Source organism: Eretmochelys imbricata, chromosome 8 (assembly GCF_965152235.1).
Source record: "Eretmochelys imbricata isolate rEreImb1 chromosome 8, rEreImb1.hap1, whole genome shotgun sequence".
In the NCBI taxonomy this organism is placed as follows: Eukaryota; Metazoa; Chordata; order Testudines; family Cheloniidae; genus Eretmochelys; species Eretmochelys imbricata.
Window position 1 is genome coordinate 28,297,548 of NC_135579.1, and position 23,491 is coordinate 28,321,038.

Here is a 23,491-nt window from a genome sequence, read left to right on the forward strand (position 1 = left end):
GCTGGGAGGAAAAGTGACACCAAAACTTCAAGGAAAGCAAAGTTAACAGTATGAGATTGGGAAGCAAATGGAAATTTAGGCTTACATGCCCAAAGAACTGATCATAATAACAAAGTAGTGCTCCTTTTCAGGGGTGGGACAGAAGGATGACAATAGTATGAGCCTGTGAGCATCATAGCCAAATTTTAAGAGGCTAAAGTGAAAAATCCAGTGGATTTTCTACTGAACAAAAGGAAACTGAGAGCAGCAGTGACATCACTCTTTGTGTGTGGAAAATGTCACTGGAGGGAGGAAGAAAGAGGGGCCAGGAAAGGGGGTTGCATTTCTTCCTTCCCAACTTCTACAGAAAACTGATAACGATGTATTCCTAACAAGGCCGACCCCATGGGCATACCCATAGTGCATTTTCCTGTCAAATAGCTACTATTGTGTACATTTAAAAAAAAAAAAGCCTGTGTTCATGGTTGCATATTCATTCTACAGATGATAGTAATTGGCACATAAAGGAAATCCCTGTAGTAAAAGTGTATATTCCATCTGCAGGAAAATTCAGGACCAAAAATAATTGGCTGAGTTGGTGCCAACTGCTCTGTTTATAACATCACAATAGACAATGGCCATGAAAGTAACTAATTATCTTACAAGGTTTGAAAATGAAAAGATGAAAGCAGCTTATAATATCAAGTAAATAAAGACATTTCCTCATTTTTTCATTATGAATGAAAACAATAAAGTGTTGCTGCCATCTATTTGGCAATAAGTACATTATCTAATAGCAGTGAATCAGTCTCCCTTGATGTTTAATTTGGACTTTTTTTTCCTTCGAAGTTCTAGTGATCAAATACATTTTTTAACTAAATTACCAATTTTATCACACTTTGCTGGGAAGTTTCAGGAGCTATGAGAACACCTTTTCCCCCTTTCATTTGTAACTGCTTCCAGGAGTGCTAAAACTTTGGGAAACTTGTTTCCAGTTCAGGTGGATGCATCTATCACTGCTGAAAGTGATTTGAGTTAGTCTTTTGGTAGATACTTTTAGCAGTATTAGAGACTGGCTGGCACCTCTGGCATTGCTGAATCCTATTATGAACAACATCACTCAAACATGTACAGAACACTACAGGGTTCAGTAGTGGCACAGGGCTCTTTTATTCTATTGTATAGGATACATTTTATGGTGCCACTTCTTCTAATTGACATGTTTACAGTAGAGAAGCTCCTTATGACTAAACAGCTGACAGCTGCTAAAGCCAATAAACTCTTTACATGTGCCTGGGGACCTTCATAAGATATTACCAATGTTCTGAACATGTGAAGTATAAAAGAAAACACATAAGGAATCCTCTGATGGCAGCATTTGCAGATACTTCCATGATGCCCAATTAGCCAGCTATAAAGGTGTGAAAGTTCATTGCCTGTGATTTTTACTGTTTCTTAAAAGCAAAATTTATTGGGCATATTCTTAGATATGAACAGTGGTTGTTTAGTTATTTTTCATAGGGTATTTAAGCTTTATTTTAATAACAGAACAACCAGAAAAAGAATGTTTATCTAATTCATCAGAGTATCCTCAGGAATGTGTACTTCAGATAAAACGTTTTCTAGAAACTTACCCATACAGAGATGCAAGTTTTTTAAGTAAAATAACTGAGCACAGACTTGCCCACTGATGTACATAGTTTTACTGTAAAAAGACTATATCCACAGGCATGCACGTATATAGGGACATCAAAACGCAATTGAGCTTAAAAGGCCTCAAATCTTTTTATGACAAATACTTAGGTGCTTTTACAACAGCATCTCTGACACAGATAAGCTCATGAAAGTGCCCATCTAGAATGCCACTGACATCCTGCTGGTATCATAGTCTAACAAAACTGCTGCCTAGTGTTGAAGAGACTGGATTGTACACTATGAATATGAGTAGATGCATCTAACCATCTAATGCAGCTGGTTTTAATTGTGATACCACTTTGTTCCTATCCTGAAACTTGCTTGAAAGTGGAGTACATTTTGAAGATCCAATCGGTGTCCATCATGGAAAGAACTAATGGTGCAGAGACAGGAGTGACTGGTGGATGCCAATGAGCCAGTTGTTGTGAATTAAAGGTCCACTTTAAAATAATAATGCTATCTAGTTTATTTTATGATTCGTGTCAGTTGTATCTGAACACCATCCAAGATTCTGAAGTGTGCACCTAGAGGTACAATGGTCTGTTTACTTTGTGCTTCTATAAAGCTTTCTAGTCAATGACTTAAACCATTTTATAATTAAACCTTCCAACACTCTATTAGGTAGATAAATATCTCAAATAGGGAACTGAGGTATGCTATTCCATTACTTAAATGGAGATGTACGTTGAGTTATTTGCCAAGCTGGGAATAAAAACCATCCTTTCTAACTCCACAGTCCTTTGCTTTAACCACTAGCCAACATTTCGCTTCTTTATATGCTCTGTTTGAGGTTTAGATTGAATTTTAGTGTCTGGTTGGCGAAAGTCGGGGTGGTGTGCCTGGATTATGGTTGGGAAATGCACTGGAATATTACTGGAAATTAGTAAAGCAACATCACTTATGTGTTTTCACGCATGGATAGTCTCACCAGAGCTAGCAACATTTAGGGTTCAAGTTTTTTTCTTGACTTGCACCCCATATATTCTTGTTGGAGTGTGTGGAGATAGAATCTGCAATAGTTTATAGTCTAGCCCCAGCTGCCTAGCCCCAACTGACTGTCATTGCGGAGACAAGTTAAATCCTTCCTCCAGCTAAACTCGTGCAACCTCATTGACTTCATTTTAGTTGAGTTGCTACATGTGTAACTGAGGATAGAATTTGGACCAGTATTTTTTCTCTCAAAGGATAAAGTTTATAGGCTGCTTTCAGCCTTTGTTTTGAGAATGTTAAACCAGAAAGTGGTGCTGCTAATTATCAATGCCATACAGTAACCCCCTTGTTTATCTTCATTATTGAGTGAATACATCTTGTCATGAGTGATGTGGTGCAACTAATTCCAGAGTGGCAGAACCACATATACTATTGCAGCTGCTCCTAAATCCTTCTTGTACAGAAAAACTGATTGCTATAGTTTTCCATCTGAAAACGCTTCTTATGTCTTTTTGCCACTTTCATGACTAGTGCAGAAAATAGGATTAGAATTGTGTCAGGTTACTGGTCTTAGCCAACATCTCTCCAGGCATTCAGCAGTCACACTGAAGAACAGCCTTTTTTTTTTTTTTTTCCCCCCCTTGTGCCAGGAAGCCAACTTTGTAATTCAGAATTCTGAGTCGAATGCATGTATGTATTGGGCAGTGTCAGTACACAACATGAGAGAAGTATGGCCTGGGTTTTAATTTGATATCCAAAGAATGTCCTTATATGCTAACTGGTAGATAAACAGTATAAGAGGCAGAGCTTCGGGGAGAAGCAGGAGGGAGCGGAGCTGCCATCAGCTGCTGGGCTCTTCCTATTCTCTTCTCCCCTTCTGCGAGAATGTCCTCTCCTGAGGATGCGGGGAGAACACCACCTGCTTCCTGAAGCTACTCTTGTTGGCTGCTGTTCCCCAGGGGCGAGGGAGGTACCACCTGGGGGAGTTTCCACCAGGTGGGGCTGAAATTCTCAAGTGGGCTAGAACTTCTTGCATCATCATGAGACTGGTTGCAGCCCAGCCATACTTGCAGGACTTGCAAAGAATCGCAAGAGCTGACAGCACTGAAAGAGCAGAAGGGAGTTAATCGTACTGTTTCCCCACCTCCCCCCTGCTCCAACCTGTGCACAGGACAGATACAGGGCTGTGTAGTGAAGGAGGCGATTTTTTGTGGGACCTATATCTCACTGGTTGCAAAAGTTTGAACTTGGGTAGTTGGCGAGGTAGAGGATTACAGGAGGAGAAAGGATGTTTGAGGAAGTTAAATGCCACCCTGGAGAATTGGATTTTGCTACAGCATTCTTTGCTGTGCTGGGCAAGTCACATAAACCCAAGTGTTCTTCGTAAGTCACTTATTGTGCTCCTCTTTTTGTAGGTTCCCAACTTGAGAAACCTGGGGCCAAATTTCCAGAATTGTTGAGCATTCATGACTGCGACTGAAGTTGACTGGAGCTATGTCATGAACATATAAAAGTGCAAAGTACTTTGAAAAATTTGTCCCTAGGTTTCACAAGTTTAGCACCCAAAATTAGTGGACATTTCTTAGGACTTTTGCTTTATTCTCTGAGTTTCAGTTCGTGGTTTTACAAAAGGTAGATCATACCAGACCAACCTGATCTACTTCTTTGAGAAGATAACTGGTTTTTTTTAGACAAAGGAAATGCAGTAGATCTAATCTACCTCTGTTTCAGTAAGACATTTGACACATTTCCACATTGGAGATTATTGATTAAATTTGAGAAGAAAGGGATTTAATGTTAGAATTGAAAAGTGGATAAGGAACTGGTTAAAGGAGAGACTACAATGGGTCATACTGAAAGGTGAACAGTCAGGCTGGAGGGGGGTTACTAGTGCAGTTCCTCAGGGATTGGTCATGGGACCAACCTTATTTAACATTTTCATTTAATGACCTTGGCACAAAAAGTGGGAGTGTGCTTATAAAATTTGCGTATGACACAAAGTTCGGAGGTATTGCCAATCTGGAAGAGAACTGGAGTATCATACAAGAAGATCTTGAAAAGTAAACTTATAGAAATGGGATAAAATTTAATAGTGCAAAGTATAAGGTCCTTCACTTAAGGACTAACAAGAGTTTTTGCTATAAGCTGGAAGTGACGGAGGAGAAAGACCTGGGCGTATTGGTTGATCACAGGACAATTATGTGCCACTAATGTGATGTGGCTGTGAACAGGGTTAATGCAGTCCTAGGATGCATTTGGTGAGGTATTTGCAGTAGAGACAGGGAAGTGTTAGTATCATTATACAAGGCACTGGTGAGACCTCAATCTGGAATACTGTGTGCAATTCTGGTCTCCGATGTTTGAGTGATGAATTCAAACTGGAACAGGTCAGAGAAGGGCTACTAGGGTGATCCGAGGAATGGAAGAGGTGACTCAAAGAGCTTGGCTTGTTCAACCTAACCAAACAGAGAGAGCAATCATATCTCCCCTCAGCTTTTAAGTACATCAGATGGAAAAATACCATGAAGGGAGAGGAGTTATTTAAGTGCCAGTGTGGACATAAGAACAAATGGATGTAAACTGGTCATCAACAAGTTTAGACTTGAAATTAGATGAAGGTTTCTAACCATCAGAGGAATGAAGTTCTGGAACAGCCTTACAAGGGGAGCAAAAAACCTAACTGGCTTCAAGACTAAGCTTGATAAGTTTATGGAGGGGATGTTGTGATGAGACTCCTACAATGGCATGTAGCTGATCTGCATCTGTTAGCAGCAAATATCTCCAACAGCTGGTGATGGGACACTAGATGGGGAGGGCCTCTGAGTAATTACAGAGAATTCTTTCCCAGGTGTGTGTCTGTTAGATCTTGCCCAAAAGCTCAGGGCCTAACTGATCACCATATAGGGTTGGGAAGGAGATTTCCCCCCCTCCACTCCCACCCCAAAATCAGATTGGCATTGATCTTGGTGGTTTTTTGCCTTCCTTTGCATCACGAAGCACAGGTCACTTGCAGATTTAAACTAATGTCTCTGTAACTTGAAGTTTTTAAATCCTGATTTGAGGATGTCAGTAACTCAGCCAGAGGTTATGGATCTGTTATGGGAGTGGGTGGGTTAGGTTCTATGGCCTGCAGTGTGCAGAAGGTCAGACTAGATAATCATGATGGTCCTTTCTGACATAAAGTCTGAGTTTCCCAACTGTAAAAGGGTGAGAACACCTCTCCTCACAGGAGTGTTGAGAAGATTAATATTTTGAAGCACTCCAGTATTATACCAATGAGCCCCATGAAGAAATTTGTAATTTTTTTCAGTGCATGATTTGAATGGTGTGTTCTAAATAAGACTAGGACCATACATGGAATGAGAATAAAAAAGAAATACTGAGTAACTACTCGTTCACTGAATGAGGCAGGTATCTTGCAGAAAAAATAGAAGATCATGTAGTTAAAGCCATAAATGGATATTCACAACAGGGCTGAATTAAGGTTGCATAGTCAACCTTAGTCATAGTCATAGTTATAGTTAAGTTTGGCATTTTTGAAAGTTTTGGTGCATGGCTTCGCAACCTTCATGGTCTGTTAACTTAATTTTTTAATGTAATATACTAATAATATCAACAAACTGGTTGTCAACACCCCTGCTCAAAAAGAACAAAAAAAACCTCATCCAACCTGTAATATTAGACTTTTTGGTTTCTGAGCTAGCTTGAGGAACGGCAGGATTATGAAGAAGAAAATCAAAAGGATTTTGTTGTGACTAAACAGATGCTAGAAAACAAAGTTCCCTTTGGCTGGCTCAATCCAGTTTCATTCAGTAAACTTTCTTAGATTAACAGATATTTTGATTGCTAAGAAGCATTCATGTGTGTATTTCATTTAAAAGTTTATTACCTAGAAAACAGCATGTTCTTAACCCTCCCAAAATTCCAATGTGAGTGTTTATCGTATACAAACACTATTCATTATTGTGCCACTTCTGTGTGCACTGTTGAGGCAGCTGCACTTTACTGATAGATGTGGTGATTCCTGCAGTGTTCCCATACAGTTGGTATGCCCAGCTAGTAAAGTCTGTAAACCACTTTATTATCTATTTGGATGAAAGGTGCTTTATAAATGTAAGATCATTATCATTAAGTTAAAGTTATACATTGGAGTTGTTCATTAATTATGAAATGTTTGGCTTTGTGAGCAAGCAATAGCTAGAACCCAATAACACTTGAAGTGCAGAAAATAAGTAGTCTGCTGACCTTTTTGCTCTGTGGTTAACTGTTACACATAGCTGCATGGTAAAGGTCCACCTATTCATCCCTGCTATGTTTCTGTATGCTATCTCTTTCAAAATCTGTGGGCATTAGAATCAGCTGTATATCTTTTCCACTGGGAGGGTCTGCTCTTCAAGTAGATCTGTTCCCTGGCATTTTAAAGAATTTGGCCACATTCAGGTCTGCACTATAAGTACACTACATCTTATACTTGCTCCTTTTTTTGGCAGCAAAGGAATATATGGGGATTTGAATTTTTTAAAATAGATGGATATGTAGAAGAAATGGCTAACCCTGAACTCGGTGCAGTGTAACCCAGACCATTGAATTCCACACACACATTCTTGCCTCAGGCTCAGTAATTTAATGGTGCTGCCCTTTGAATGGGTGTGGGGTCTTTTTCTGAATGGGAGGTTTCTACCCTCTGTGACATCAACAATGTTAAATGGGAGAATTTTCCAGGCATATGCATTTTAGTTTAATCACAAAAACCCCATTAATCTCAGAGTCATGTGGTTAATTCCCTGCACATAACACACAGAATGAATGTCTCTCTTTCTTGTGCACATTAAAACAATTGAAATGCAAGGTGATATATAAGTGCAAAGATATACACGCAAGTGCTCATATTAAAGGAATTTTTCTGAGAATCTTAATTTGGGTAAAACAATAAGAAAGTCACAAATGCAGGAGAACAATAAGTAGAGACTTGGCTCTTCTTCAGACTCCCCTGAGCAAATATCTTCAGTTTTGGAGGCTGAATCTAAAATGCATAATATATAATTAGAACCAATATCTAATATGTTGGAATGTGGAATGGAATGTAAACTGAGTTGAGAAAGGAAGCCTAAGATAGCATTGACATATATAAAATATTAGGAGATTGAAAAAATTGGTATTGTTACCCACTTTTATTCATCTTCTAAGGTATGATAAAAGTGTGTAAAATGAGTAGAGAAGTGTCTGTCAGGCGTCTGTTCTCCCTGTCTCATAACACAAGAAGGGGAGACTTTCAATGAAATTAAATGTTGTCAAATTCAAAACTTTTTCATGCAACACAGCACTTAGACTGAAGAACCCATTGCCACAGAAAGTCATTGAGGCCAAGAATTTAGCAAGATTTAGAAAGGGATTAGACACTTAAATGGATATCGAATATGCACAATTGTTATAATTTTGTAAGGAGTATATAAACCTCATGCTTCAGGGCTTAGGCCAATCTCTAATTGTTAGAGAACGGGATGAGACCTAATGTGGAGGGAAGATTATTCCAGGTCTACCTATTGGTGTGTTGTTAGACCTTCCTCTGAGGCATCTTGTATAATGTGGCCACTGTCAGAGATAGGATGCTGAATTAGAAGCACCCTGAGTCTGGTCCATTATGGAAATTCCTGTGTTCCTATAATGTGCTATTAACTAACCCAAACCTCTATGTACAGATCAGGTGAAAAATACCACAGGCTTTGTTTTCTGATCTTTGTGTGTTGAGATAGTGAATAGAATTGTGCTTCATTCATTTAATCGCACCCTTTTGGAGTATTTGTTGCCACATAAGTTATGTAGTCAGTTTGAAAACAGTAATAGCAGCTTAATTTTGATTTCAATGTATAATATATGTTAGAAAACTGCTTTTGTACTACTGGGAAACTACATAATGCACTTGCATCTTGGACTTGATGATCCAGTAGTTCCTTTCTATCTCTTAATATTATGAACTTAAGATCAATAACCTACTTTTACTTGGCAGGTTATCTGTACCTTAACAAAACATATGGAATTAACTGCCGAAGTTTAATTAAAATAATCACCATTGAAGATGTCTTGCTGGTTAATAGCGCCTATAATATTCCGAGGATTTCTGATTCCTGGTGAATTTTTTTTAAATTACTGATGAGTTGCTTTCATTGCAACATGTTGTTTTAAAGAACCAAAGCTCTTTATTCCAGTCATTTGGTGGAAGTGTGTGTGTGTTTTGTCACCAACAGTGCGATACATGCCTATAAAGCACGTAAAGTCTTTGCCTGTGGTCTGAAGGCAGAGTAAGAATAGATTCTGAATTACATTTTGGTACTCTGGATTCCAACTCGCATAGTGTTTCATACTAACCTCCTACTTTGCAAGTAAAGCTTCACTATAGTGCAGATATTTTTTGGATCCCATGTACAGCACTATTGGAATATGTTAAGTAGCACTAAAATAATCCAGCCATCTGCTTTACTACTAAAAGTAGTAAATTACTTGTAGTGAATTTCAGCTCAGAGGGCCAGCTTCCCTCCTTCTCTATGGAGGCAGAACAGCGTAGATTGAACTCTTTTCCGTTTGTTCTCACAAGGTCACAGAGTTGGCAGAAGACACCAGGCAACAGATACTACCACTCCCCTTGCCTGGGTGTTCTCTGAGCTGCAGCATTATTTTATCTCAGGCTCTAAAGAAGCTTCATGGAGGGCTCTTCCTGAGAGAGACAGACAGCATTGGATCATCTGGCCAAAATGACTCTGTAGCTTCCCAGGCCCTGTCCTTTTATGTGGCTTACGCTGGCTGGCCCACTCTACTGAAGAGTAGAGATTATGAGTATTTTGCACTACTCTGCCTTTACTTCTGGCAAACTATTTGGCATGAGGGTCCCAATGCTGGAGTCTGCTGAATCGTCCGAGCCCAGGAAGTGAATTTGGGTACATTGTTGATTCTTGACATGAACAGATTTGACTTGCTAAAGAAATGCTGGATGCTTGCAATTTGCAATTTTTTAAATTGCATCCATACATCTGAGTATAATAATGACTTTTATCCCACACAGAAATAAAAAAAGTGGTTTATTAATATCACTTGAACCCTAGTGCACAATTACAGCTGGACAAATAATGTATTAATGAGCACAATCACTATGTTAGAGAAGATATGGGTTGTTTTAGTTTCAAGAGTTGATGAGTAAGCAGGCATATGATATAGGGATGTGAAATTAAAGAATGCTATACAGAAGACAGGATAAATAGGAGCACTCATGCCTTTTTCTTAAAATCCAAAAACCAAGGGACAGTCAATGAAACTGAATGGCAGCATTTTTGAAACTGGTAATTGGAAATATTTGTGTACAGGATGCAAACCAGCCACTAACTGGAGAAGGAAGACGCTTCCACTATGGTGTTATTCTATAACTATACCCTGTCACGATAGGGTTTTTTGCAAAAGAATCTCATTCTAACTTCTGTTGGAGGCAGGATCCTGGCCTTAGAAGGACCAGTGGTCTGGCCGGATTCCTACATCTGACTCTTAATTTGATCTGTTTGTATACATATACTGTTATCTCTGGAAGCCACATACATTTTGCCATACTCCCAGTTAGCAGAAGCCAAAACAGCTGAAAAAGTGAATTCTGTTTCTATTACCTCTCTTCAACCCATTTCCATTTATCTCAGAGAAAATAATATGAACAGTCATATTAAGTTCATTGTTTGCATCAAATGTTAGTTTGTCTTTGATGTCAATACCGAATGTTCATTAGAGTGTAAACATCTGGGCATTTAAAGGCTATTAAAATGTACAGAGTAGTATTAAAATACTTAACTGTATATAAAAGCTTAATTAAGCTAATATATTCGTAATAGCTTTGTGTTCATACATACTTATGTTAACAACAAACGAAATCTTTTTTAAAAGCATATTTCCACTTTTGTAGTTGGGATGGGTATAATTTTAGCATCACTTCACGTCGGGTATGTTTCATATAAGTTTCAGTAGGTCCTTGAACCTGCACTGTGCCATTCAAAATGTGCCAAAATTGCAGGATACAGTTTGCATTTTGTATGAGGCACTTCTTTGGTTCAGTGTGGATGCTTTTATACCATTAAGTAGCTTTCTAAGTTTCAGATCAGTTCAAATCCAGAATGGTAAAGGCAAAACTTTAATAAAACTCACCAGATTATTTTTTTGTAACTCTATGGACTGTGCACAATTTGTAAGTAATCACTAAAATTCATGGGATTGTGTTCAACCCAGACAACCTACCATGTGAACAGTTATCAAAAATTCATTATGAAAATCAAATGGAATAATAAAGATTACTTAAAGAATCACTGCCAAACTACAGATGGCAAAAAGCTTTGCTTTCAATTTTGGGGCAAGGGCCATGAATCAAAATACATTTCTCTCAAAATCTGGGTATTTTCTTTTTTTATATGCTGAAAACTTAAAGTAATGGAGTTCCGCATGATATGGGGTTTCTGTTGCAAAAGGTTGGCACATCTTAAGTGTCATATTCTCAAGACACACATCATAACACCTGTAATTATTTTACCAAGCAGAATGGACTCTTAACAGAAAACATTTGGGTTAATTGCCCTTAATTAAGTCTTGAGGGAAAGGATGTGACTCTTTGTTTGTGTGTTTTTCTTTTTATCTTATTTTTAAACATCACAGCTGACTAATTTGTTCCCTTAGAAATGTCCCTTCTCCCTTTTTATTTCTCTAACTCACTGCCGCCTTATTGCAATGTTCCTCCTAGCACAGGAAGGATGCAATCTGTTAATGCTGTTTGGTTTATTGGCTAAAGTGGGGTGTCTCAGGAGCTGAAAGTTGCTATTCAGGAGCATATCCATCCTCTTTTGGTCAAGCAAACAGCTTAAGGCAAGCCTGCACTACAAAATTAAGTCAACCTAAGTTAGGTTGACTTGCAACCACCGCAGTAATTAAACTGCTTTTGCATGTCTACACTATGCTCTTTGTGTTGGCAGTGTGTGTCCTTGCCAGAAGTGCTTGTGCTGATTTAACTGTGTGGGACATTGTGGGACAGTTTTTGAAAGTCAGCAACAGTCTATGTAAACAACACAGTGTCTATGCTGACGCTGTGTTGACCTACCTATATCTACTTAAGTGGTCCATCTCTTGCGGAGATGGAGTTGTTAAGGGCTTGTCTACGCTCGCAATTTACAGCGCTGCAACTTTCTCGCTCAGGGGTGTGTAAAAATACTCCCCTGAGCACAGCAAGTTTCAGTGCTGTAAAGTGCCAGTGTAGACCGTGCACCAGCGCTGGGAGCTGTTCCCGTCATGGAGGTGGGTTTTTTAGAGCACTGGGAGAGTTCTCTCCCAGTGTTCTGCCGCAACCACACAAGCCACGTTAAGCTGCGGCATCATATCAACCTCATAACAACTTATGCCTTATATCAACCTAACTGTAGGGTAGACCAGGGCTTAATCCTTCTGAAAGAGAAATCACATGCTCTTTCTTTAACTGGTGGGTTTGGGGATAAAGGTTAAGTAAAACATAACTTTACTTTGCATAGCATTTTTCTCAAAATAGTTTATGGATTTAAATCGGTGATACTCCGACTGCGGCTTATAGGCCGCAAGTGGCTCTTTAAGTGTGTCTTGCGACTCTTTGCAGCACACAACATTAAAACACTGTGTGATTTAATTATTAACCAATGAGGATGCTTTTACTATGTTAACCAATTAAGTTGTCAACTTGCAGTGTTATTAATTTACTTGCTGTGAGAATAATATATTTTAAAAAACTACATATTTCCCCATGATACTATTTAAATATGAATAGTACTACAGTAAATGAAACAATGAATTCATATTACTGTGGCTCTTTTGGGTAATTTGGATCACTAATTTGGCTCCTGAACCACTGAGATCTGAGTATTACTGAGTTAAATGATCTTGTGGGACTGGAAAAAGATTTATGTAGATCGATTAACTAGATATTTTAAATATATGGGCTGTCTTGATTGATCTGTGTGAATAGAATTGTTACTTTTTGTTTTTAAACTGGTTAATGAAGCATATTTGTTAATGAAAATATCTTGTACAAAAGTTGCCTGTTTATAATCTGTCTTTAGGTGTCTTGATTTGATATAAATGTGGGGGGGGGGGAAAAATAGACTGTTTAAATAGACTATAAAAGCACCATTATGGAAGCACGGACCTCAGACTAAGTTGCACTGTGAACAATATGAATTAAATAGTCCACAGATGTATTTCCAGTGACTTGAATCTGTCTTTGTTCTTCATTTCTAGTCTGGCATGGGTAAATGAAATTGCCCGTGCTTTTCAAAACCAGCGGAGCCAGAGAGACCAGTGAATACTTCCTTATATATATATTTCTAAGTTCTTTGTCCCTTATTGTCTAAAAAGATGTATGGTCTGTTCTTAGTACCCTTGGGAATATGTGAGTGCGTTGTAAATGTGTCACCTACCAACTTACTGAGTCATATTATGAGCTACCGTGTTTTGACATGAATCCTAGAAGGTTTGACTTCAGACATGCTGTTCTCCTGTTTGCATTTTTTGACACAGTAACATGACTCATAACATTTCTGTTGGGAGCAAAACTTCTGTGAATGGAGAAAATGCATGTCACCTATTTCAGTTGTAACAGGGAACCCAAAATATCCTTCCCACATATTAAAGCTGTGCAAAATTGTGACAGCTTTTCGTACTATGTACAGTTTTCCACTATTCTGGGTGACTCTGCACTCAAATTGTTTGCACTAAGTTAAATTGAATCTTTCACATTTTCAATGAAAAATAGTTTGAAGTTTAAAGCCATTTCTTCCTGGAAGTGGTGGTCCTCTTTTGCTCCGAAATGGGTTGATTTTGTCCACCTTATAAGTGATTAAAAATGACGACATGTAGCAATGGTTTTGATGAAACCGTTCATAACAAAGGCCTCAATCCTGCAAATAATGTTAAGCATGTGAAGTCAATAGGACTGCTTATGTGCATAATATTAATCACCTGCCTAAGTGTTTACAGATTTGAGGCCAAAATGTGGAAGAGGAAGGCATGCCTCAGATTTTGAGGAGTTTTATCTTTTGTTTTGTGTGTTTCACAATTCTCTCTGCTACACACCATATGCTTCTGATGAGCCTTGTCCTTACAAATCTGTCCACCATATACAATTCATTATGAAGGCATGATATATAAAATATCTATGAGAAGGTAAGATGGCCTGTTCATTTTATTTTAAATATTTTGACTAATTGTTTTTGTTTTACTGTCCTCCTAGGAACTAACTTCACCCTTGCAGAACTAGGAATCTGTGAGCCCTCTCCCCATCGAAGTGGTTACTGCTCAGACATAGGAATACTTCATCAAGGCTATTCCTTGAGCACCGGGTCTGATGCTGACTCAGACACAGAGGGAGGAATGTCTCCAGAGCATGCTATAAGGCTGTGGGGGAGAGGGATAAAATCCAGGCGCAGTTCCGGTCTGTCAAGTCGTGAAAACTCAGCCCTTACACTGACTGACTCTGACAATGAAAATAAGTCAGATGAGGAAAACGGTAGGCCTGTTTCTTGAATATATGTTTTACTATATATCTATAAGAACATATGGTGGTATTTTTTGCATATAAATGAGTCACTTAAGTTCTTTCTTTTCCTTGTCCACTTGCCTTAAAAAAGTAAATTGAAAAAATCAATTTTTACCAGAAATGACAGGAGAAATATTATATAATGAAGTATGTATTTTAAATAACAACGTAATTGAGTGGTGCTCTTATTCTCCAGTAAACTGCATAGCAAAGAATGCGATTTGAAAAAACATGACCTATATCTAGAAATATTCTATTTGTAGGTGTTTACAGGTGGTTTTTAATGGCAGCCTGGGTTTTCTCTTAAAGATGTTCTCAGAATACCACCTTATTTTATACTTTAATTTACAGACAGCAGTGCTTCATGTCTATTACTGAAGAGGAAACTTGGAGCAGATTGTAGAATTTAATAATGACAAGTGTGAAGAAACTTATCAGAATTTTTTTTCTTGTATATGATTTTTACCCACAGTGTAAAATAAGGTTAATAGTTTTTAACTTATTAAAACCATATTAATTCACAGTCAATAGGACTCTCGTTCAGGTGTTCTCATGAAACTTTGAAAGCTTTATCTGAATCTCAGGTTTCTAATCTCTTACTGGTAAGTACATGCAAGGTTTTATAATGCAAATGTATGTATCAGAGTAACTCAAAAAGATATGTATATATCTGTTTAGTATAGATTCTTAGCTGTTTAATTTAAAAATAAAAATAAAAAGGTAAATTACATAATGCAGAGCCCATGTAGGACAAAACACATGGGCAATGATTTGTTGTGAATTAAAAACTACATTAAGCTAACTACCACATGAAATGTTTAAAAAAATTAGTTAAAATTCATATAAAACAATTTAAAACTCATTTCTCAGCAATGTTCTGTGCCTACTTTAAAAAAAATGCCTAGCTAGTGAAGATGACTTGCTATGGATAGCAATGCAGTGTCTGCCTTCAATAATTCTCCACACTAAGATGTGAATAAGGCAGGAGTGTATAAGCTGAAGTCACTTAAAAAAAAAACCCAAAAAAAATCAAGTTTAATTCTGAAATAAGCCATTTTGGGGAGATAAAGAGGAATCACAAGAATAGTGTTCTACTGTGGCATCAACAGAAACATTCAAGGCAACTGCTTGATGTCAGCTACTGTGATTGACTCCCTGCCATGTTATCTGGGGATTTTAAATTTATGGTGTGTTGGCACATTCAGCACCTTCAGGTATTTATCTGAAAAGGACTTTTATTTTATTCCAGGAAAAGTGGATATTCAGCCTCCCCCTGCCAATTTCAGCAGTGCCAGTATGTTAGGACTTGAAATGCAAGCAGTTAAATGTCAAAGAAGATGAACAAAAAACACAAATGAAACTTCTCAAAATGTTAGAAATATATGACCAAGTTAGACTTAGAGTCAAATTTAGCACTCAGTTGATACATGCAACTCTTGCTGATTTCAGGAGAAATAGCAGGCATGTATTTGAGGGATGAAGTTAGCCCATAATCTTTGTATTTCCATGAATATTGTTGCATGCATTTCTTCATTAAAGTATATGGGGGTTGTGTATTTAATAGTAATGGAAGATACTAGGAAAGCAAATAACCAAAGTGTTAAAAATATATGTATGTAAAAATACACTGACTCACTCTGCTATTTGGTAAACTTACATGCTTTGTACTCATGCATAAAATATATTCACTTAATGGCCTGACCCAGAATCCATTGGAAGACCATGAAACAACTCCCATTGACTTCAGTAGGCTTTGGAAAAGTCCCAATAATTGTTTCAAATGAATGAACTGACTAAGAAAGTTATCTTTCCAGTACTATTAAAGCTCAGAGATTGAGTTTGAGTCTACCCCTGCTGAGGTCAATGGCAGTTTTCACCCTGAGAGTTACCTCTATCTATCTAATCTATCCATAAAATGCATTTCAAAAAGGTAGTTTTTCAAAAAATGTTTATCAAAGCATGCTATAAAATGAAGTGCAAGACACAGTATATCAGATTCACTTTTGAATGTACATTATTAGCATTTTATTTAGTAAGGCTTTTATGATGATAAATGTTTCCATATGGTTGGCTGTAAAATATTCACACAGATGTGAAATGTCTATTATACAAGCGGAGGTGTTAACTTAAGTAAACTTCAGTCTCCTTCTCTGCCAAATCCTGTTTAGCTTAAAAAAAAATCAGTTCCTTTTCACATCACCGATTTTATGAAGTTTGGGAATGTATTATCATATAGATTGACAGGTACCCCACTCAGGTTCAGCACCGCTGCCTGGACGCTTACAAAGCCATCATTAATTTCTTTCACTTTTGCCCAGCATTGGTTTCCTACATAATAAACACTGTGTCCTTCAGAACCAAATCAATAACCTGTTAGATATGCTTCTCTTCAAGAGAAAGTAACAAGAATCTACACTTCAAGAGAAATGCACTCTCCAGTACAGTTTCAGGAGTCACAGGCATAAAACAGGACATTTCTTGGTACGGAATTTTTATACTTTGCCCCTAACCACATTAGTTGAACTCATGATGCATAGATTTCATTGAGTTTATTTAAAGCACTGCATGCCCTTTTTCTTGACATGGTTCAGCAGCTTTATTGCAATACATATTACAACTTTAAAATGGTGACATTTTTGATACTGAGATGCTAATCACAAATTCTGTCATTCCACTTCAAAATAATAAACTGTGTCAATTTTCTTTTAATATTAAATCAATGTTGGTACTTCTCCGTACATTTCCAAGTCGTACAGAGGAAGCTTAATTGCTATAAATCACACTAATATTACTATTTTCAACACTTCTGCTACTTCAAATCCATTTACAAGGCTTAGGACTATTTTTTTTCACTTTTAGAGTTTGTATGATTGAACTTATCTTAAATTAGAATTGTGTGAGCCTTGAATTAGCAGGTTTGAAATGCATATTGATAAATTAAAACCATTTAATGTAAATTCATTTAAATTTGCTGATTTACTTGGGCAGAAACTCGTTTCTGATAAAACAGGATATTAAAAAAAAAAGGGGGGGGGTTGCTTTTCCAACTCTATCTATTTTTACAGTCCTGACACTTTTTTCAATATATTATCCTAGAATTTAGTATCCCATCTTGAAATGTAACTTTTATAATGCTGTCTGTAACTCATGTGATCCCTTGTAAGAGAGGCATCCAACTAGAATGTGAATATGTAAGGGTAAACAATACAAGTCTCTTATAACCATGGTCAACTGGATTCAGAGCTTCTGGTTACCTGAATAGTTATGGGTGTTCATCCAAAAAATGTACAGCGGACATTTATAAGGAAGCTTGATTTATCTCACACCTGGTGTGCCTTATGCTAGGTAGGCAAAAAGAGTCAGTTTTGGGGACCCACAGGTTGTGGGGAATGTACTCAAATGTATCAGAGTTCCAGAGTTTTCTGTTCTCCTGGTGCTCTTCTAGCTGTGTCTAATCTACAGGAGACACTATTTAAAAAGTCAACATTTGCTGACAGCGACTTCACCATTAAGTGGCAATAACAGTATCTCACATAATCCTGGGTGGATGCTGAAGGCAAATGGTGATTTATAATACTAACCCATGTAGAAAAAAATTTACTATGGAGGGTGGGTGTTAATACAGGGATTTTCTTAGTTGAGAAAGGCAGGTTTGAAGTGATGCTGTCTTCCACAGAATAACATTGGAGATGCTCAAATCCCAACCTATGCCCACATGTGTTTGGTTACGGCCAGGTTCTGTCACTCTTACTGATGCTTAGTCACAAATTACTCACTAACGTACAACTTAGCATGAATAAAAGGGTAGAATCTGCCCCTTACAATGTATGGATCAGATGGTACAGTCAGTGTCTCTCCATTAAAATTTTCAGTGATGCTACTTTATACATCTGAAGAGCAGGCTAATTTAACCCTACATTAGTTACAGAATTAGGCCTATACTCACATAAGGACCTCATTGGGAATACATGAGTATGAGCTGCATATTTGTGGCCTTACATTATATGTTGTGAAAATATAAGACTGACTTTAGAAGTAGGTCGGCTTGTAATGGAAACTAACGTAAAGCAATTTAAACTAAAAGGATCACTCATTTGTTTGGTATATGAATATTGTAAATTGATGAATAAATCCTAAATGAACTTTTAATTACCATCCCCATCCCCTCCAAAAGCCATTCTAATTATGGCTTTTTTTTAAAAAGACAGATGAGGTTGTGATCAGGTGGAGGGTACAAGACTCTACTGGACTAAAACACTGATTTGCCATGAATTGCATTTGTGGGTGTTGCAGCTTATTTATTCTGCCTTGCAACTGTCCAGTGTGACTCTTATGCCAGCCAGGAATTGTTGAAGTAGAGCAGTGCACTGACCAGTTCTTTTATACCCAGAGCTGCAAGGGAAGATGTGGTGGAATTTGCTACCTTCACTCTATGCTCCATGAACATTTTCCCGCACAGGGGGAATCTTCAGCTAGCTGGTTGTCTGGCTATGCCAAAAGAATGACAGGAGACATTAGATATGGGTTTAATCAGGCCGCAACTTTATTATTAGATGTCTGGGACTAACCCGGCAGATAAAATGTGCAGGTGAAAACCCACACAATTCACTGTGGGGGGGAGAGGTGAGTGCTTTTCTCACACACACACACACACACACACACACACACACACACACACACACACACAAAACCCTCTCTTTCTGTTCATGTCCCTCCAGCAGATCCACTGCTGGACACCTCCAATTCCAGGTGGGGGCTTCCACTAGCTCCCCCCCCCCTTTTCATCCAGGTCCCTCCAGCAATTCCCCTGCTGGGACCATACTGACCATGCCCCCTTGTAGGAGGGGTTAAGGTGAACTATAATGTTGGTGTCGGGGGGGATGGCTCCCTGCTGTACCGATCAGAGGAGTTCCCAACTGCTCCCGGCTTGCTCAACTACCAAGCACCTCTCCTTAATTATTTTTCCAAGCAATTTGTATGTTCTTTTGTGCCTTAATTTGTGGAGTACCTGCATTGAACATCTGCTATACCCTTAAAGAATTGCGACATATCACCTACTGCCCATCATGCTATGTATGAACATAGCCCACTTGAACCTGCTGAGAGGAAGGTGAGAAAACCCCCATGGCACCTGGCCAATATGATGGTAAAGAAATAATTCCTTCCCAGCACCCCTTAACGGGGCGGCTAGCATAATGCCCACAGCAAATATAGCTAATCACCCAGTATATTTGTGACCTAAATAGGGAGGGGGTGCTGCCTAGCCTGTTCCGAGTGAATGAGAGGAGGGGCCAGAACCAGGCTGACCTTTTTAAACCCCTCATTCCTAGGTGGTGAATCATCCACCACGCTGACTGCTTTTCCAGCAGTTTTATGTCTCCTCTCCTCCCCCAAGTCAGAAAGCATTGCCCTCTTCTCTCAGTCAGCCAGACAAATCCTCCCCTCCCCCGCCCCGCCTAAAGTACAGAGTGGTGATTATAGCAGTTTTATGACCCATTTGCATCCCTGAAGAAATGTAAATTGTATTCTGTTCAGGTTCCTATAGAGTGCCCAACTCTATGGTATTTAAAGGCTCTGACCCACAATTACTGATTGTGTTGTGGAATGTTTTATTGATTAGCTAATGAAGAGATTAGAGGTAGGGAGCAACATGGAATTACTCAAGATTCAGTGTTTTTGGGATAAAATGAAGCCAGTGAATTAAGTGCTTCAACAAAATTATAATAAGCAAAATGGGTGGTGAAAAAGGAATTAACTAACCTATCGAGGTCTTTCCTGCTAAGTGTTTTTTTGAACCAAGTAACATTTTGTAAGCACTTTGTCTATGTATCAAGAAGGTAGTTAGTTATTAAAAGAAAGGTCAGCTGGCACTATGAAAGCAAATCAGTGTTGTGTTTTGGGATGGAGTTGGAACAACCGTGTCAATGGTATGGACTAGGAGTGCGATGCAGCATACACTTTTCTGTGTAGCACCTTAATTGCAGATACCTGTACTATCATTGAACAGCAGGACATAACACAAAATGATATTTTTTCATTACTGTGTTTTAAATGTATTGAAGGCTTCTACAGTAATGTAACTAAAATATCAAATATTTCAATTTTTTTTTAAGTAACTTCTTTTTCTCAGCTTTACATTTATATGTGAGAAGGTAAATGAAATCAGTTTTGTGGGCAGAGGAGACCTCTCAGGACTCAAGTCATATTATTAAGGTAAAGAGTCAGACTACCAAAGTGACAGATAAAATTGTATCTAAGTTGTAGTGGCCCTCAATTTTATAGAGAGGGGAAGGAATAGGGAAGAACAAAAAGCATGGGAAATAAACCTGTATCAAATTTCCGTAGAGCAAGGAAATATTTCAACGCTATATGGTAATCTGTGCCTAAATTTTAAATGCATCTATGAGATTCATGATTTAAAATAATTGCTATATAGATAAACAAGGACCTGCAGAGAACGACTCTGAAAATCTGGCCATCATTAAATGAAAGGGCAGATTGTGGCTTTCAGCCCCAGGCTACATTTTATGGGGCATGAGTTGAGAGGCTGCAGTCAGCAGACCCTGAGAGCATTCTGAAGTGTCGTATAGAACTCTTGCCAGCATCCGTGGGTCTCACACAGTTGAGTTACAGCTTTGCCACCCATTTAGAGTGCAACGTGGGATATGAACCCTTAGCCCTGACCTCTCCCAATCCCTCTGCTGATTGTACTCCCTATTTCTGATGGAAAATAGTTTCTGTACAGGATCACACACAAACAGTACATCCTTGTGGGACCAACTGTTAACTGGTTGGGAGAATCCCAAAGGGTGAAAAATTTTCAGGATCATTATCCATCAACAGTAAACATGTCAAACCCTGTGGGATGTAGGACTGCATCGGCCCCTGTTTACCTATATTTTTTTGTCTTCCCTTTCCCTTCTTATTTTTTAAATTGTTTAAAAGCTTGAATGTTTCTTTCATGGAAACAATAAGGTAAGTTTACATCACTTACTGTAACATCGCTATCAAAGCCTAGCAAAATGGAAGACAGATTTGGTACAGAAATCATCTTTTTGTTTTGTACTGCAGAGGGTTTATTACACAAGAGCATAAGAGGGCAAATAATTTTTAAAAATCCCTTATGTCCTTTCAAAATTCTTTTAAAGCTCACAGTATTAAATGCTACAGTTAAGCATATAATGCCACTATAATGTATATTCTAAATCTGTAAAGAAATTCACTCACATAGGGTAACCCAAGTTGGTGTTGACCTTGTTTTTTTGTTGCTGTCTCAATCAAAAATAGAATGAACACCACAATTTGACATTTTCCCAAGATAATTGGAATCAGAGACTTCTGTTTATGCTCAAAAACAAAAGATAAAATGTTACCACATGGGGGAAATGTAGAGAGAACAGGTCAAGATTTAGGGCTTTACAACTGAGATGTTTTACTTACTTTCACTGTCTTGATCTTGGGCATGTTGCTCTCAATATTGTTTTTCCTTGCATTTTTCTTCAACTTTATATTTCTGATTTCGTGAGTTGCACATAGAAGGTTATGGTGAAAGTGTGGCTTCTACTCTGTAAAAACTATTTGAGATGTGGGGGGGGGGGGTGTGTGTGTGAATGGTTTGCCCAGTTCACAGTTAGAGATTTTCTCTTAACTGTCATCCCTGAAAACTTTGAGACCTGAAAGCCAAGCAGAGTTCTCTTGGTGCTCATCAATAGTAAAGATTGTGAAAGTGGAACTTAGTTAACAATTCTGTATTTGATATACATGTGTTTAATAGGACCACTGCAGACAGGGGTGCTGGAACAATTTGTAAAGTGGGAGTGCTGAGAGCCTGTAAACCCTGTATATACTGGAAACTACTTCAAGCCAAGGAGTTTGGCAGCACTCCTAATTCCTGCACCTATGACTGCAGATGCTGGAGAGTGAACTGGAGTCTTACGTACTAACAAAAGGAAAAAGTAGGGGTTGTTGGGAGATACTTAGTAAAGTGAGCAGATCTAAATGGGAATAGACGAAGGAAGCAGATCTGTGAAATGTACAATTTTTACATATGCACTTTCCTCTTCATAGGCTCATTTTAAAGAGGGATGAACTAGCAGTAAGATAATATACACTTTACATCCAGGAGCAACAAGAAAGCTGTAGATTTAATGTAAGATTTGAAGTATAATATTGATTTGAACAGGTGAGAAGAATGTAAAACAAACCCAAAGAAACTACACGTGTCCAGTTGATCTGCAGGGCAATCACGTATGCCAAGGCGGAGAGCCTGCAGAGTTGTGCCCAGATCTTTCATTTAGTAGTGCAGCTTGACTCCCCTCCCCACACAGAAACAAGTTTGTTGCTGGAGAGCAATGGGAAAAGGTGCCCCAGAACTAGATTTTCTTTGGTCTGCCAGAGGTTCGAGGCCATCCCAGAAAGAAGGTCTGGCCCAGATTAGCGCATATTCACAAAATGGAGGCCCAGAAGAGGATTTTTAAAAAGATAATACAAGAAGTGCTGATGTGTATGGGCATGGAAATACTTTATCTGTACTTTAGGAAAGCTTGTGAAGTACTTCTTAAATGACAAATTTAAAAGGTCATCAAGAATGGTATCAAAGCTCAGCTGCTTAAGTGGATCCAATTTTGATTTGATCTCAAAACCCAAGGGCGCTTCTGAGAGGAAGCAGTTTGGGAATGAGGGAATTGACTAGCAGAGGTGACTTAAGGACTTAATACTGATCATCTACAGTTTTGTTCAGGTAAGTGGCTTATGCAACTCAATACAAAGAAAGGCAAGGTAATGAAGTTGGGCACAAAAAATGAAGGAAGCGCGCTCTGGCGCGCGCGCTCTCTCTCTCTGTGTATATATATATAACACTAGTGCGCACACCCACATAATGGTCATAAGCTTTAAAACACTGAGCAAGAGAAGGATATGAAGTACTGGTTGATAAAATCTAAGACAGTTTTTACAGGTTTAAAAGATACCCAGTAACCCTTTGGTGCAGACCAGTGCTGAACAAATATAAGTGGTGGTAAATATTCAAGCATGTCAAAGGAGCTAGGTAGATGACATCTGGAATACAGTGCTCATTTATACATAGAAAAGGAGTGTTATGCATGGTGCAGTAACAATGCCTACATTTATGTTGACTGAGACTTTACAATAATAACCCATGTAGTTCAGGTTTCAGAGAGGTAGCCATGTTAGTCTGTATCAGTAAAAACAACAAGGAGTCCTTGTGGCACCGTATAGCTTGTTGCTTATAACCAGAACACAAATTATTCTGCAGTTGTGGAATTTCCTATAGAATTCACTCCCTGCCTCAGA

At 38.3% G+C, this 23,491-nt stretch overlaps 1 protein-coding gene across 13 annotated transcripts in view; it reads left to right on the forward strand.

The window, feature by feature from the left end:
* Positions 1–23,491, forward strand: part of TENM2 (teneurin transmembrane protein 2) — an 806,981-nt gene that overhangs the window by 61,362 nt on the left and 722,128 nt on the right. For 9 of the 13 annotated variants that reach the window (XM_077823697.1, XM_077823695.1, XM_077823696.1 and 6 more), the window contains exon 2: positions 13,874–14,149. The exons of 3 other annotated variants lie outside the window; for them this stretch is intronic. In XM_077823697.1, coding sequence (XP_077679823.1) covers positions 13,874–14,149 — 276 coding nt within the window. Of the gene's footprint in view, positions 1–13,873; positions 14,158–23,491 lie in introns of all 13 variants that reach the window. One more of the 13 variants, XM_077823694.1, reaches the window with a different exon arrangement.